Here is a 14815-nt window from a genome sequence, read left to right as displayed (position 1 = left end):
TATATGATTTTTTATGAAACATAATTTAAATAAAAATAACATCAGACTCATTTCACTTCTACGGTCGCATTTTCAACGTTTTTTTTCAGAAATGTGGCTAATATTAGTTTAATTTCAAACTTTTGCCGATCAATAAGTACAGTACTTCTGTTCCGTCGTTGCTACCTATCGTGGAATATTTCGTCGCTGACTCAGTTCTGTAGTCCCGTTAAAAAATAGCGCATAAAGGATACATATACATATACCGACGCTATTTTTAAATTTACTGGGATTTACGTGGTAGACAACCCGAATAAATTTCGAATCAGAAAAAAAACACGATAAGACTGCGATACATGTGTTGTAAACGATGTGGCACATCAGTAAGAATGATTCAATGCGATGTAAACAAATATTATTTTTTTTGACATTTTTTTTCTTGCATTGGTATTATTTGGTGTCTAGTCCCTTTAATACAATCATATAAGTTGATGGCAACATGTAACCCCTTCCATGCCACCAGAGGAAAATGACATACACATGTAGTCAGAAAAAGATATTTAAAATATTTTTTCTTCAGTTTCACCCACAGTGCTTTTTCATATACCTTACTTACCAGTTACTCAGGATTGGACATTTAAGATGCACTCTTGGATCTACTCCCAAATAAGCAGTACCTCAAATTATACAATTATTTTAATTTTTCGAAAAGGGTGAATAAATATCAAAAACAATGGTTCTAATGAAGGATACCGTGTTTAATTTGAAAGAACCGTGCAGAAAAGACGGTATTTCCTCCTTTTGAAATGATCTACTTTCAAATGGCCCGCCATCTTCCGATCGTGTTCGAACAACTAATTCAGGCCAACCGGCATAAAGCGAAACGACATCATAAACGAAAGTAAACGCAAAAACACATCGCCAGGATCGTCGGTATATATGTGTTTGTATGATTGTATTGTATTCATGCAGTTTATATAAAAATTATGAATTTGCGTTGTCATTTCAAAAATACACGTTGACTTTCTTGAATATTCGGGAGCGTCCAAGTGAATAGTATTCGGATATGTCCGAAATAGTCACCAATTCATACTTCTCGCTGTATTGCGTTTTGTAAGTAAAGCAGCATGTTCAAATGCTAAACTTGAAATCATTCCTTTTCTTTTAACACATAATCAAGCTGTTTGATTTGTTTTGATTTTTAGCCACAAAACAGATTGTGATATGTTTTCATTGCATTTAAAAAAAGGTAAGCAGTTCACAAAATTAGTTTGTTTGTTGTTGAAAGATATCAGAGTAATATACTCGACTTTCTCTAATTTAACTGGACCAAGACCCATTCGGAAAACTTGAGAAAAAAATCGCTGATGTATCAGGCCATGTCTATTGCTACGAATGACTTGTAACTCTAAACACATTACTATAAGATTATTGATTGTTTTTTTTTTGTTTTTTGTTTTTTATAATTTACAGTCCCCAGTCCCTGCAAGTGAATCGTCAACACAAAGCCCTTTACGAAAGAGGCATCTTGAAGAGCCCATCGCGGGAGCATCGAAGGAAAATACAAGCATGATTAATAAATAACAATTTTGTAGTGATTGTAGTGATCACTTTTTGTTATTTTAACAAGACTTCAATGTTATTACCAATCAAAGTGCTGAAAGCACTGATGGACTAGGGCTTCATTTAGGGGAATGTTGACAACCATGTTCTAAGCATTGACAAATCGGCTCACATCACAAGGGGTCACTGTTTGGTGAGCTAGCTTAAACTTTAGACCAAAACTGCTTGCAAGCTGCAAAGACAATTTGAAAAATCTAGTTAAGTGTGCGTAGAGTAAAGGGGGCGTTGGGGGGGAGGGGGGGGTTAACGCGTTAAATTAGATAAAGTCATAGTTCTTTTGAATTTCTCAAAGTCGTTAAATCAGACTTGTACAAATTAATTTACGTGGTTGGCACACATACTTCTTTAATTTGATCAAATCCTTTTATATCAAAGGTCTGTTATTTGCAGTTTCAGAGAAGATTTTCAATGATGTAATTATATACTATATAGAACACCTGTCACCTCTTTTTCAGGGGAGCTTTAAACCACAGGGCCATACTTTCAACAATATTTGTAAAAGACATCTACATTGTACACCTATGTCATACTGCATACACAATGCTATAAGGAAGTAGTTTTTATTTAAAAAGTGAATAATTATTTTGTCCCTCTTAATTTGTGCTTGGTATTCAATTCATATAACATGTTACCATGATAACTTAGTGCTGTTGATGAATACTAAGCACTGCCTTCTGTCTAATGCTATTCATATTACTGCTGCAGACTTTTGTACATAGCAAAGCAAGTTGAGTAGACTAAGATGAGATGAATATCGTTTTCAAAGTATGAAATATTGAAATGTCTTTTAAATACTTTGACCATCAAATTTCATAACATGGTGTCAGCATTTCATCACACTGCTAGTGAGAATGGAATACCAAACATAATTTTATTCTTTATTATATACCCATCATCAATCCACATGCAATACATATCACAAAATACTTTAACCCATATTCCGCTCCAGTGCAATACGGCCATATACCACTCTTGTGACGTCACGTCATAACAAGTATGTTGCGCAATATTAAATTGACCTCATTAAAGCAATGAGTGCATCCTTAAAATGAAATTTATTATGCAAAGATGTGGCTTCTAAGTGATCTAATCAGTAATGTATATAATAAAAGGGTTATTAGTACTGCGTTTTGATCCAGATATGGCCGAATGTCATATTTGATTCTGGTAGTTTTTTGTAGATTTTGATTTTACTCGGCTTGTGCCTTGTGAAATCCGAATCTGCAAAAATCTACTCAATAAATGCAGCAGTTGGCCATTCTTGTATTGTCCTCTGTCACTGTCCTGATAGCTCCCTATCTCAATAGATGCAAAGGGTTGTAGGTTCATGATTCTCCTGGTCCAATATGTCATACAGAAAGAAGTTGTTGAATGTAGAATCAAGAAGTTTTCTTTTCAGGCACTCCAAATTGAATAATACTGTAACATTTAAAGTGCCAAGAATTTGTTGGATTCCTAGGCAACAGGTATCAGGTGTTGCAGTACATTTGGCAAATACTTTTCACCCGTCCTGGTAAATCTAAAAAAGCTTTCATTTCGCAAAAGTAGTTCATATAACTATATTAAGGTTGCTAAATCAGAGTTTTAATAACTCTGAAAACTAGATGTGCCTTTAATTGCAGCAATTTGACCTCCAACTCACAATGTCAATTAAGCTGGTTAAGCAATACTGCAGTTCCTTGGTGTGGAGATTGCTTTATTAACTTGAATAAACAAACAGTTCTTGCATTGGAAAGTACAATGTATTAACATTCATTCTTCTTGCCCTGACTCCATCCAAGCCTTAAATCTTAGATCAACATGTACTTGGGGCTATGTGTAATATCAATGAGAACTATAAATTATGTTCAATTTAGTGCCACTTATGATATTTCATTCCGCATACAAAACACTAACATGTTCTTTAAAACCAATATCCTATGTTATGAAAAAACCATTGCCAAGTTGGTTATTTGAAAAGACAAGAAATTATATCTGGTCAGGGTTTGACATAGTCTTTCTAGACAGTTGGACTTGTTTTGCAGTTACTTTGAAAATCTTCAAAAGCTAAACTGAACAAGACTGGAGCAAACAATTCACAATACCAAAATGGGTTTTAAAGACTTACGAGATCATTCTCACATCACCTTTACCATTAGTTCTTATCTTCAAACTAAAGTCAACATAATAATTAATGTTTTACATAAATATTGCAATAAGTGCCAATAACATAGCAATCAAGTATGATCACTATAGGCCTAAACATGAGATTTAAACATTTTTCTGATAAACAATAAATAATTTTACTAAACAATTTTCTCATTATTTACACAAGCTGAAAAAATGGTCTCTTTTTGAATACTTCACATATTTCATGGCTTTCACCATTCAAACTAACCTTTTGCTTGTTATTTCAATATTCAATGATATTGTAAACATTCATAAATGATGGTTCAAATGAACATTCATGTTAATCATGCCTACCAAAATCACCTGACTGACCAATCAGTATCCAATTTTGGCAGGGCTTATTGGTGGTTCATTGAAATCAACCATGGCCTCCCACAATCTGCACTGATCAACAGCAGTTAATGAATTGTTTCAATTGTTCTTATTTTCATAAACTTAGAAAACAACTGCAGTGAATAAAATTTATTCCTCATCACTGAGAGAAAGTTTAGAAATATGAACGAAGCCGAGTTGCATCTAGTAGGATATCAAATTACAAATGTATTCATCATTTTTATATAACCGTATTTATTAAATGTTAAATATTTGAAAGTCTAAAAAGTTTCATTTTTTTTTGTATATCAAAGAACATTTGTGTGTATAATTTTGATGATATTTTGTGATTCATTTAATTTCATTCTTGTTTCATTTAGTGTTCAATCCCAAGCTTTCTTGTTCACATTTAAGTGCAAGAAAAGTCACTTGATTATGATCTGAATAAATTCATTATGATGTAAGGTCACATAAAGGATATATTGTGCTTTTTAAAAATAACATTTTTTCATCTGTTTAAAATTATGTCAAATGCAGTGCATTGAAATTTTATTATGAGTTTAAAGCTGCACTCTCACACATTGAACGTTTTGACAACTTTTTTAATTTTTGTCTTGGAACGAGCCAATTTTTGCGAAAATCCATGGAAACCAGTTATATAAGACTGCTGACCAAAATTTAGATGGCAGATTTTTATATAAAAGTTAAAAAAAATGATGCTTTAAGCATTATTCTTAAACTATTAGTAACGGTTTAAGCCATAAAACATTAATTTTCGAACGGAAATATGAAAAACTACGAGCTGATTGTTTGTAAGCAATCTGATATCATTGTTTGAAAATGTTAACGCAAAAATTTGCTCTCTCTTAGACAAAAAAAGCTGTAAAAACGGTAAATCTGTGAGAGTGCAGCTTTAAACAATGACAGGAATAATTCAAGGGAATGATTTTTTTGTGATTTCTAGCATTACAATTGTCTGAGTCGCATGAAAATTTATAAATTATGTAAGGTATTCTCATATTAGTCACACTTTTTGAACTTTGTGCTGTCTTCTTTTTGTTTTTCTCAAATTAATACAGCATTGGCTTCACTTGTTGTTTATGAAAGGGACTGCACATCAGATAGGCACCAAAAAGTTTGTTTTTTCCTGTAACGAATCTAAGGACACTTTTTTAATAAACTATTTTACTCTTTGATATCGTTATTGTAAATAAAATACCAAAATGAAAAAAAATGCAGTGAAGTGTCGTATCTACTATGCTATGAAGATTTACTTTTACTGGGTGGAATTTTCAAGATGTATACCTAACTCGCTAATATCATATAATAACATCAACGGCAGATCACGCATTAGGAATGATTTCTACTCGGTAGACATAACTAGTAAAAACATTTTAATGGAAAAACACGAAATAACTGCTATTAATAAATCATTTGTATACTATGGGGATCATCAGTTAGTAAGTTTCAATGCATTAATTGTACACATAGATACCAAGTTTATGTCAATTTTCTACAATTTTCTTTAAATTTTTGCTTTTTCATCATTAACTGAGTACAGCCCCTTTAAACTGAACCTTATAATGTCTGTGACTTATCAAATATTTAATAGTAATGGTCTACAACCAAGATTTGTTGTAATTATACAGGTTTCAAACTGCATTGTGTATGCGATTGGAAAGGTAATCTTGAAAGCTCACTTAGTATAATAATGGTCTACAACCAAGATTTGTTTTAATTATCCAGGTTTCAAACTGCATTGTGTATGCGATTGGAAGGGTAATGTTGATAGCTCACTTAGTATAATTTTACAAATAACATTCACCCTGCAAGGTACTCATATTTGGATAATACATAACGATTTGCACAGTCATTTATTATGTATATTTGCATTTATTGATACAGGATACCTTTTTCTAATCTTTGATTTAGATTGCAAAGTATAACTTATATAAATAAATATATATTCTTAACTTTATCTGAATACACAAGCTAATGCATCAGTCAATTGTTACCACCACCCCCCCCCCCCGGTCCCGAAATAGCGGGGACTTTTACTTTCGGTCCAGCCAACCCCAGCTAAAATCCCCTCCCTGCGAAGATAATCTGATGGTAAAGTCCCCCACCAAATGCCCCCCACATCCAAGGGACATTAGGTTAAGCCCAATCCACACTGTATTTTCCGGGAAGACCCGGCACTGCGGGGCCACCTGAAAGGTAAAAACATGGCCCATTTCGCCGGCTATCCCCGGTATACCCGCGGATGTGGGAGCCGTGGTTACAATTGACTGTTGCATAATGATCCACAGTGATCAAATCTCATGCCAAGATGATTTCTGGACTGACATCGCGAGGTTAGTTATTCTTAAGCATAAAAAAGCCTGGACAGCATTTGAGAAAGACTGATGTGAGGTTAAATCTTCATTACTTCCATATTCCACAACATTGGGTGATAAGGGAACTATATTGAATATTTTGATTTTAATTTTGTTCCCTAAACGCCACAAGTCAGTTGATTAATTAATACAAATTCAATTCTATCTCCACAATATTCGGCACTGCATTGTTTAATAAAACTTAAAATTTACACTTGTAAATTATTTAATCAAATACCTTTCCCTCAAATATTTCACAAATTCATATTGATCTATCAACAACAATGCATCACCATACTGTATCTCTGATTTTTGATTTTCATTCTTGGCTAGAAAACAAAAAGTGAGCACAAAGCGACTTCAGAAAAAGAACTTGTAAAGTATGCAAATAGTCAATTGTAACCCCCCCCCCAATGGAATAGCAGGTACTTTGACTTTCGGTCCAGCCAATCCCAGGTAAAATCCCTGCCCTGCGAGAACGAACTGGTGGTAAAATCCCGTGAACAACGTCCCCGCACCTCGGGGGTCGAATGTAAGAGCAATTCCCTGATATATTTTGTGGGAAGACAAAACCACCACATTCACCCGGGATTGCGAGGATACTAGTCCTGGTTTCCATAACTTTAATGTTGATATTTATTTTTTGATGTTTACAACACGTCCAAAAAGGTAATATATAATGTGTTTGCTGAAGTTCTTTAGGTACGAGGACACCTGAAAGGTAAAAACACAGCCCTTTTCCCCGGTATATCCCCGAGGGGGCCGTGGTACCTAACAATAGACTGGTGCATTAAAAGAGAGGAAATCAAAATTGAGCATGCAAGATTGTTTTATCAATGGCGATGGCTTATCACCATATCATTGAACAAAATGTATAAAGTAAGTATGTACTTACACTGAGAGTGGCTCCAAGACTTTTCTATGCACATAGGTAAACAATCATCTTATTCACAGATGCTGTGCACATATTCATACATTTGGCTTCATTTAGAATGAAACTTCATAAATAAGTATGCGCATATTCGATATTTTTATTTCCATTTTGCAAAATTGAAATCACATGATTTTTTCAAACGAACTTATATTGCTTGAAAATTTACGTGTCAAATTAAAAATGCTACCCACGGTAAAATGAAAATAAATTCGTTTGATGGTGGTAATCATTCAATGTCGGCTTTATTAATAAACTTCCTCAATAAAACACTAAATAATTCACATCATCCGGAAGTAGTGATAACATACATGTCTGAATCATTCAGCCGCTCTGATCAGAGTTTTTGAGGTCAATAAGTAGACTGGTACTCTTATTAACGTTTCCTCAAAAATATAAAGTTATACAGGTACGCGGCATATGGTTTTTAGTTAACATTAATTTTATTTGAACAATAAATACCAACAATCATGTTGTATTTAAAAAGTGCTAAGTGCCATGCGATGATTAGTTAGAAAAACTTTGTATCGAAAAGAAAATATCTCGGAAACATGCAAATAATGTCGAAAAAAAGAAGAGGGACCGACTTCGGAATACCAACATTCTATAGAAAGGATAAAAATACTTTCTTTAAACCAACTTTCCTCGTTCCTAGCAAAATGATGTTTAGACCTTAGACTTATGAGATTCAGAAGTCATGATTTCACCAGCACGTGTTTTACTTATATTGTTTTAATATTGGTTTATATTCAATAGAGTTGCTTAGACTGCACGCTTTGTTCGCTTTACGTATGAATTTACAAAACATTTCGAATGCGCGACGGGCACCTCGGTTAGCTGATACTGGTTTCATTTCGGAAAAAAGAGAAAGAGGGTTCCAGTCTATCAATACAGAGCATTGAACGGAAAAATTCGATGCGTACTTTTCCAATATGTTCATATTCTTATTGCATATAATCTGACCGTATGCAAGAACATTCATGTAGTTAACCCGATTAACTCACTCGCTACGCATGAATTTATTGTGCTTCATTAAAAGAACATACAGTTAGGTTGAATTGTTAGGAGAACTATTTTTATTGGATGTTTTCATTGTAATCAGTTCTGGTACTACTTTGATTATTCAAATTTGCTAACCGCAATCCAATCAAAATACAACGTATGAATACAGTACGTAAGTGTACCCCCAGATGCGGCTTGAGAATGCAAATAGCGTGTTTATGATGGCTATGAACTAGACCACAAGTGCCCTGGTCCAAAAACTGTACATGGTTTCAGAATAATAACAGTCAAACCTATATTAAGTGGCCACCCTTGGGAAAATGGTACAGTAGCTAAATGTTTAAACATGGCATTATAAACAAAAACAAAAACACAAAAAATCAGTCCACACTTGCATGTAGATATTATATGTAGGGTGTACCCACTGTTGATTCAAACCAATAATGGCTGGAACACTAAAACAGCGCTCTTACTGGCTCAGTTGAACAAGACAGTTGGCTCTAAGCAACCTAATATTTTATAATCAATTTATCAGTATCATATCAATGCAATTGAATATCACAGTATCATTTGTTGGCCTGGTTACACAAAAGTGGTTTTAGTTAAGTTAAGGGTTTAAAAAGTGACTTTTATCAGGGAAGGAAACTCATCGACTTTTTGGTGACTCTTACAAAACTGGTTGGAAAGGATTTTACATCCTTATATATTTTGTTATTTTTTTGCAATTTGCATGCTATTTTCATAGGGAAAATGAAAACCATATTAAACGAAGTCTGCTGACCAAAGTCAATTAGTGATGATAAAAAACTGACATGCAAACTTCTCTTAAAGTGAAACTCATATTCAAAATCAATGAATACACATATATGAAATACATCAATTTTGACTGATAAACCTATAACTAGTTACTAAATAATGTATTTATAGAAAAAATTAATTACTAAAAACAAGATTGTTACCCTGTATTTAATAGCAGAAAGCGCAAAAATATTAAATGGTTGGTGAATGTTAAAAGATTTCCTGTAGTTTACTATAGTCCCATAACGTAGAAATACCGTGTTTTATGATTATTTCTGTCAAACTAATCTCGTTATCCTTTATCAGGAACAATGTTTTTGACATGTATTCATCCTTTTTGGAATATTCAAACAATTATTATTAATTGTGGTAAATCTTATTTGTCAGTAATAGTGCATCTTTAATTTTTATTTATGAGCCCCAGGCCCCAGTGTCGAAGGGGAGGGGTGCAAGTCGAGGGAACAGGAAGGGGAAAGCTGTCCTCCTGCCCCTGCCAGGCGAAGAAATACAGTGGAAGATGTTGATTTCGAGGAGGAGAAGTTGCTGTTGAAAAGAAGACAAGAAAACATGAGGGAATGTCATGAATTTGCTTTACTATTAATAATAAAACTGTATGAGATAATAACTAAACTAGTTTATATCTGTTTAATATATACTTTTATAAGCAGAAAGAAGCATTATCAATGTGAATTGAATGTGAAGAAGGGTGTCCCATGTAATTGACATGACCTGATTTACAGGCTGGGGTTGGTCGGTTGACCAAGCGGCAGATGATAATATTCTCTGTCAAGCCATATATTTTGGACCCCCGCCTCATGTTGCATGTCAAACAGCCAGCCACATGCCAGCCAAGAGGCTACCACCCTCCACCAGCTGATGCCGTTCCACACCGACGTGCACCCCTCCCCTATCCTGGATAAAAACAAATAGAGTCTAATTATGCCCGCTTTTTGTTATGACCATTAAAAAAAATGAAGATCAATATTTTCTTGGTATTAATTAATGTTCTATCTACTCTTCTGCTTTAAAAATATTTTTCATCTGTACAACCTTTTAATCGATATATATTTTTTACTCAATTTATAGATAAACATTTCCTTACAATTTACCTACATTAACCTTCCACTGACCACAATGTGTTCACAAACCGTTCGATTTGCTAACGTATTGTCAAATGATATTTAAGGTGGTGCTAAAAACCATTCGGAGCTCCTCGGCCATTTTTTCAAAAACAAAGGCTGTTTTTGAAAAAAATGGCCGAGGAGTTCCGAATGGCTAAAAACCGGTACCCGGTATTTTCGAGATGACAAATCTCGGTATGACATGACCCGCTATTTATTGCCTATTGGAGGTAAGATTATCGGATTAAGATCTCTAATGTTGTATGTATATTTGTTTGTTTTGTTTACCTGGTTTGTTTTATAGACTTCTGGTTATGTTATAAAGCCGTTACTATTCTTTCGGAGATCAAAAACAACAACAACAAAAAACATAATTCAATTTCTTAAAAAAAAATATATATAATCTTTTTTTATTAAATAAAACTCATTATTCTTTTTTCAACATATTCAAAGTCCTGTACTTGAAACCGGGTCTGTTGATACCAGGATTTCTTAAGTGAATATTATATAACTCGTTACCGACGGTGACGAAAACCCGATATCAATATATTTCGGTATTTTAAACAGTTTTACGCAATATCGATACCGGGTACCGGATTTTAACACCAGCCTGGTATTTAGCTATCGATAATTCCCACCAAATTTAACAACTCGTCCGGGGAGGGAAGTAGAAAAACATATTTTCGTCAGTAATTGTCTTAAAACAATGCCGTTGAAGCTGAAACACAGTTTGAAGAGGTCGCCGAACCTTTAGCAAAGAAACCTTGCCCCATGGCGAACAGAATTACACTGAAGTTTGCAAAATTAACCGAGAAAGCATTGATTCCCACTCGCGGGTCGAAGTTGGCGGCAGGATTCGATTTATATAGGTTTGTTTTTCAATTGACATTATGGATTAAAAGCTGTTTTAGTATATAAACTTGAACGGTGTCACGATTTGAACTGCTATTACAAATTTTAGACTTCTGAACGGAGTGATTGCATGAAAATTGTGTGCACAGGGTAGGTTGCGTTGTTTTGACACACCTTCCCCCCGCCCGTATTTTTTTTTTTTTTTTTTTTTTTTTTTTTATATATATATCAATTTTTAGTAAGAATATGATGTGGTTACTGTAACTTGCGATATTTTGAAAATTTGCAACTTTCACCCATGTTAATATTATTTCAGTGCCTACGACATGATTATCCCAGCGAAGGGTAAGGCTCTCGTGAATACAGACATACAAATCACCCTACCCGATGGTTGCTATGGACGAGTTGGTACGTAATATTGAAAGTCAGCTTAATATTATGAGCACAGCCATTTAAATCACAAGCCTACATTATTGCATTAAAAAGTTGGCCCCTCCAAAAATAAATTTTCAATATGCGCTTCGAGTGTTTTATTGCTGCCAGGGATGTTGACCAGGATTCCATTTCCTTACTAACGAAGATTAAAAAAATGTGTCGGGATTTATAATTCACATGCTACGTTTTCATTTGAATCAGACATGGCAAAAATTAGAAAAAGTGTTGGTCAATTATGCCACGACCTCTGAAATTTTAAGAGTCCGAATGAAATTAAGATACCACCTAGTTTTTGACAGTCCTGCACTGACTCGCTAATTAAAATTATAAGTGGTCAAATTTATAGCAATATGTATTTCTCGGACCGTACCTGTGCTGGTTTTTTAGTTATCGCATAGCATGTTTCAAAATATAAGATTGGAGTTTGGAACATTTCAAAATGTAATTTACCTCTTGATGCTTATAGCAAACATTCAGATATTGTGTTTTTAGCGTTTTAAAATCATTGAGTGATTCACTGTGGTGACTAGCTAAAGTACTGAAAAGGGAGGATAACATTGCGTGATGTGAGTTGTTTGTTACTCATCCCGACATCTACACTCAGCTGAAAGTTCAATTTGACCAGCAAAAATAAAAATAAAATTATGCTCACCTAAGTGGTGTAAACATTACATCTTCACACCTTCAAAACTTGAAACCTTTCAGTGAGACAGACCAAACCCCTAACAGTTTTAGTCAGTTTGTTTCCAAATTTAATGGACAGTCGTTTTATAATATGTCTGAACAGTCAACATACGTTTTCTTTTTAAAAAGTTCACGTTCTACTTTATCTTTTTCAGCCCCACGATCTGGTTTGGCACGCGATCATTTTATTGATGTCGGCGGTAACAGTGGTCTTTGAATTATTACCAAAGTGTATACTAGTACGTGTTATAGATGAACAGATCGGAAGTAATCCTGAAATCAATATAGAGGACATTAATATCAGTTTGCTGAAGAGTTGACATATGGCTTGACATTTACAAAAAGAAATGTTGTTTACATTTAAGGTTGAAATACCTTGAACTTTTTTTAAAACACTTTCAACATGATTCTAAACTCCTAAGCCTGTTCACTTTTGCTTTGGGCATGAAACACTGGTATTCGATTCCAATTTTCAGCTTTCAGATTTTCTATTCATCAGTTCTACCTGCCTTGGGAATTTGATAAATTTATTTTACATAAACAAACAGTCTTTAAACTAGTCATCTGTAATGCTACATACTGCATTTAACTTTGTTTAAGCTTTAACGAGCACATTTATATTTTATTTTTTGGAGGAGCATTGACCTCGAAACATTAGCCTATGTAGCAATAAAGTACCATTTATACATCTGCTGATAAGTTTGTTGAATAAAGGGTTTGAAAACAGGTTGAACATTATATGAATCATGTTAGTATAATCCCCCTTTTTACCGGTACCCAAACAATGCTATTTTCCCCGGGCACTGCAATCATTCCCTTGAAAGTGGAAAAAACGCTGGTACCAATATAAGTGTGTATTTGTTTCAGCGGGTGTGATTGACCAGGACTACAGAGGCAATGTTGGCGTCGTCATGTTCAACTTTGGAGATAACGAGTTTGAAGGTGAGCTGCTGTAAGGGGGTTGTGGTGGGGGAATAGTGTTTCAACTTTGTAATCGAAGGTCCATGTAGAAATTGTCTTTTAGGGGGTTTTTTCTGACCAGTTTGTTGCATAAGTTTGGCCCCATTCCAAATGCTAAAACTTAAACTTTGTTCCCAAGAGTATTCATTTGATATATATATAATTAATTCCTTATAATGTCAAAATTGTGACAACTTGCCAGTAAGCTCTTCTTACTCAGCTGTCATTTATTTTTAGTGAAGGCCGGGGACCGTATTGCTCAACTGATATGTGAGAGAATCTTCCTGCCAGATCTCGTGGAAGAAAAGGTAACTACTTCTGCAATTTTTTGCTTGACTATTCGAAGAATAAGGAGGGCTATACTACTTTGCGGTATAATTTATAGTTTAAAACAAAGGTATTATGTCCGCCTTGTTAAAATGATGGTAGGGATTATGTCCGCGTTGAAAAAAATGATGGGGGGGGGGGGCGGGAAAATGTCCGCCTATACAAAAATGAGTGGGGGGATTTTGTCTGTCTTCTCACCATAAATAGTTTTTAACGAGGTTTTCACATAGTGAAACCTGGTTATTAGAATGACGAACGTTATAGGCGGGCAGCTGGGCGGCGTCAAACTCACCTATGAAACTAAATAACTTAAGTTAGGGTTGACATATCTCGACCTAACTCAACTTGGTATAAAGTTAGAGTTTATGGAGGCCTTTCATGGATTTGCGTTTGGGGGCCCTAGGGTCAAGGTCACCTTTACTTAAAATAGAAAAATGGTTGAAACTGAATAACTTTAGTTAGGGTTGACATGACATATCTTGACCCAACTTGGTATATAGGAAGAGTTCATAGAGACCTTTCACGGGATTGCGTTTGGTGTGCCTAAGGTCAAGGTCACTGTTACTAAAAAACAGACACAGACTGAAGTTCTTCTGTCAATCATTGAAAACCTGGTTTCGTCGCATTGCAGCGTTTTTTTTGTTTTAAACATAAACTGTAAATATATTTTCACAGAATAAAGCTCCATGTCAACAGCAATATATGAGTGACATTTTTAAGAGATTTGTTTCTATTTGCAAGAAAATGATCTTTAACATAAAAGCATATTTGAAAGAAAAATCCCTACCTACCCAACCTAGTAACTTTGGGGTTGTTACCTTGAACAATTTTACTTTTTTAGGCCTGATAAACATGATATTCCCTGTGTTTGAGTGATTGTATCTTAAGCCATTGTTGTTTTTTGACAGAGTTTGGACGACACTGAGAGAGGCGATGGTAGTTTTGGCTCAACCGGAAAGACTAGGGACCTCGACTGCAGTGATTAAAACTTCTGGTAGATGTTCATTTGAGGATATCTTCAATCCAACCTTAAGTGTGAATTTAACAGGAGAAAGCCAGGAATCATGTGTGGATTGTGAATGGACTGGTGAAATTAAGAATGCGTTATGTTAAAATTCAGGGGCTTATATATAATATATATTTATATTTATTTCAATTTTTATAACAAGATTAACCTTCGAGTGATGCTCTTTGAATGATTCATATTTTAATACGTCTGTCATTGGCGCTTGGTAAACAAGACACGA

At 34.5% G+C, this 14815-nt stretch overlaps 1 protein-coding gene across 1 annotated transcript; it reads left to right on the top strand.

The window, feature by feature from the left end:
- Positions 1–10442: 10442 nt before the first annotated feature.
- Positions 10443–14554, top strand: LOC128221483 (deoxyuridine 5'-triphosphate nucleotidohydrolase-like). Its single transcript, XM_052930089.1, has 7 exons — positions 10443–10481; positions 11040–11179; positions 11479–11570; positions 12437–12481; positions 13149–13223; positions 13479–13549; positions 14477–14554. The coding sequence occupies exons 1-7, from the start codon at positions 10443–10445 to the stop codon at positions 14552–14554; spliced, it is 540 nt and encodes a 179-aa protein (XP_052786049.1).
- The last annotated feature ends 261 nt before the right edge of the window (positions 14555–14815 follow it).

This window comes from Mya arenaria, chromosome 16, assembly GCF_026914265.1.
Source record: "Mya arenaria isolate MELC-2E11 chromosome 16, ASM2691426v1".
Classification (NCBI taxonomy): domain Eukaryota; kingdom Metazoa; phylum Mollusca; class Bivalvia; order Myida; family Myidae; genus Mya; species Mya arenaria.
This window is presented reverse-complemented; position numbering and strand designations above follow the sequence as displayed.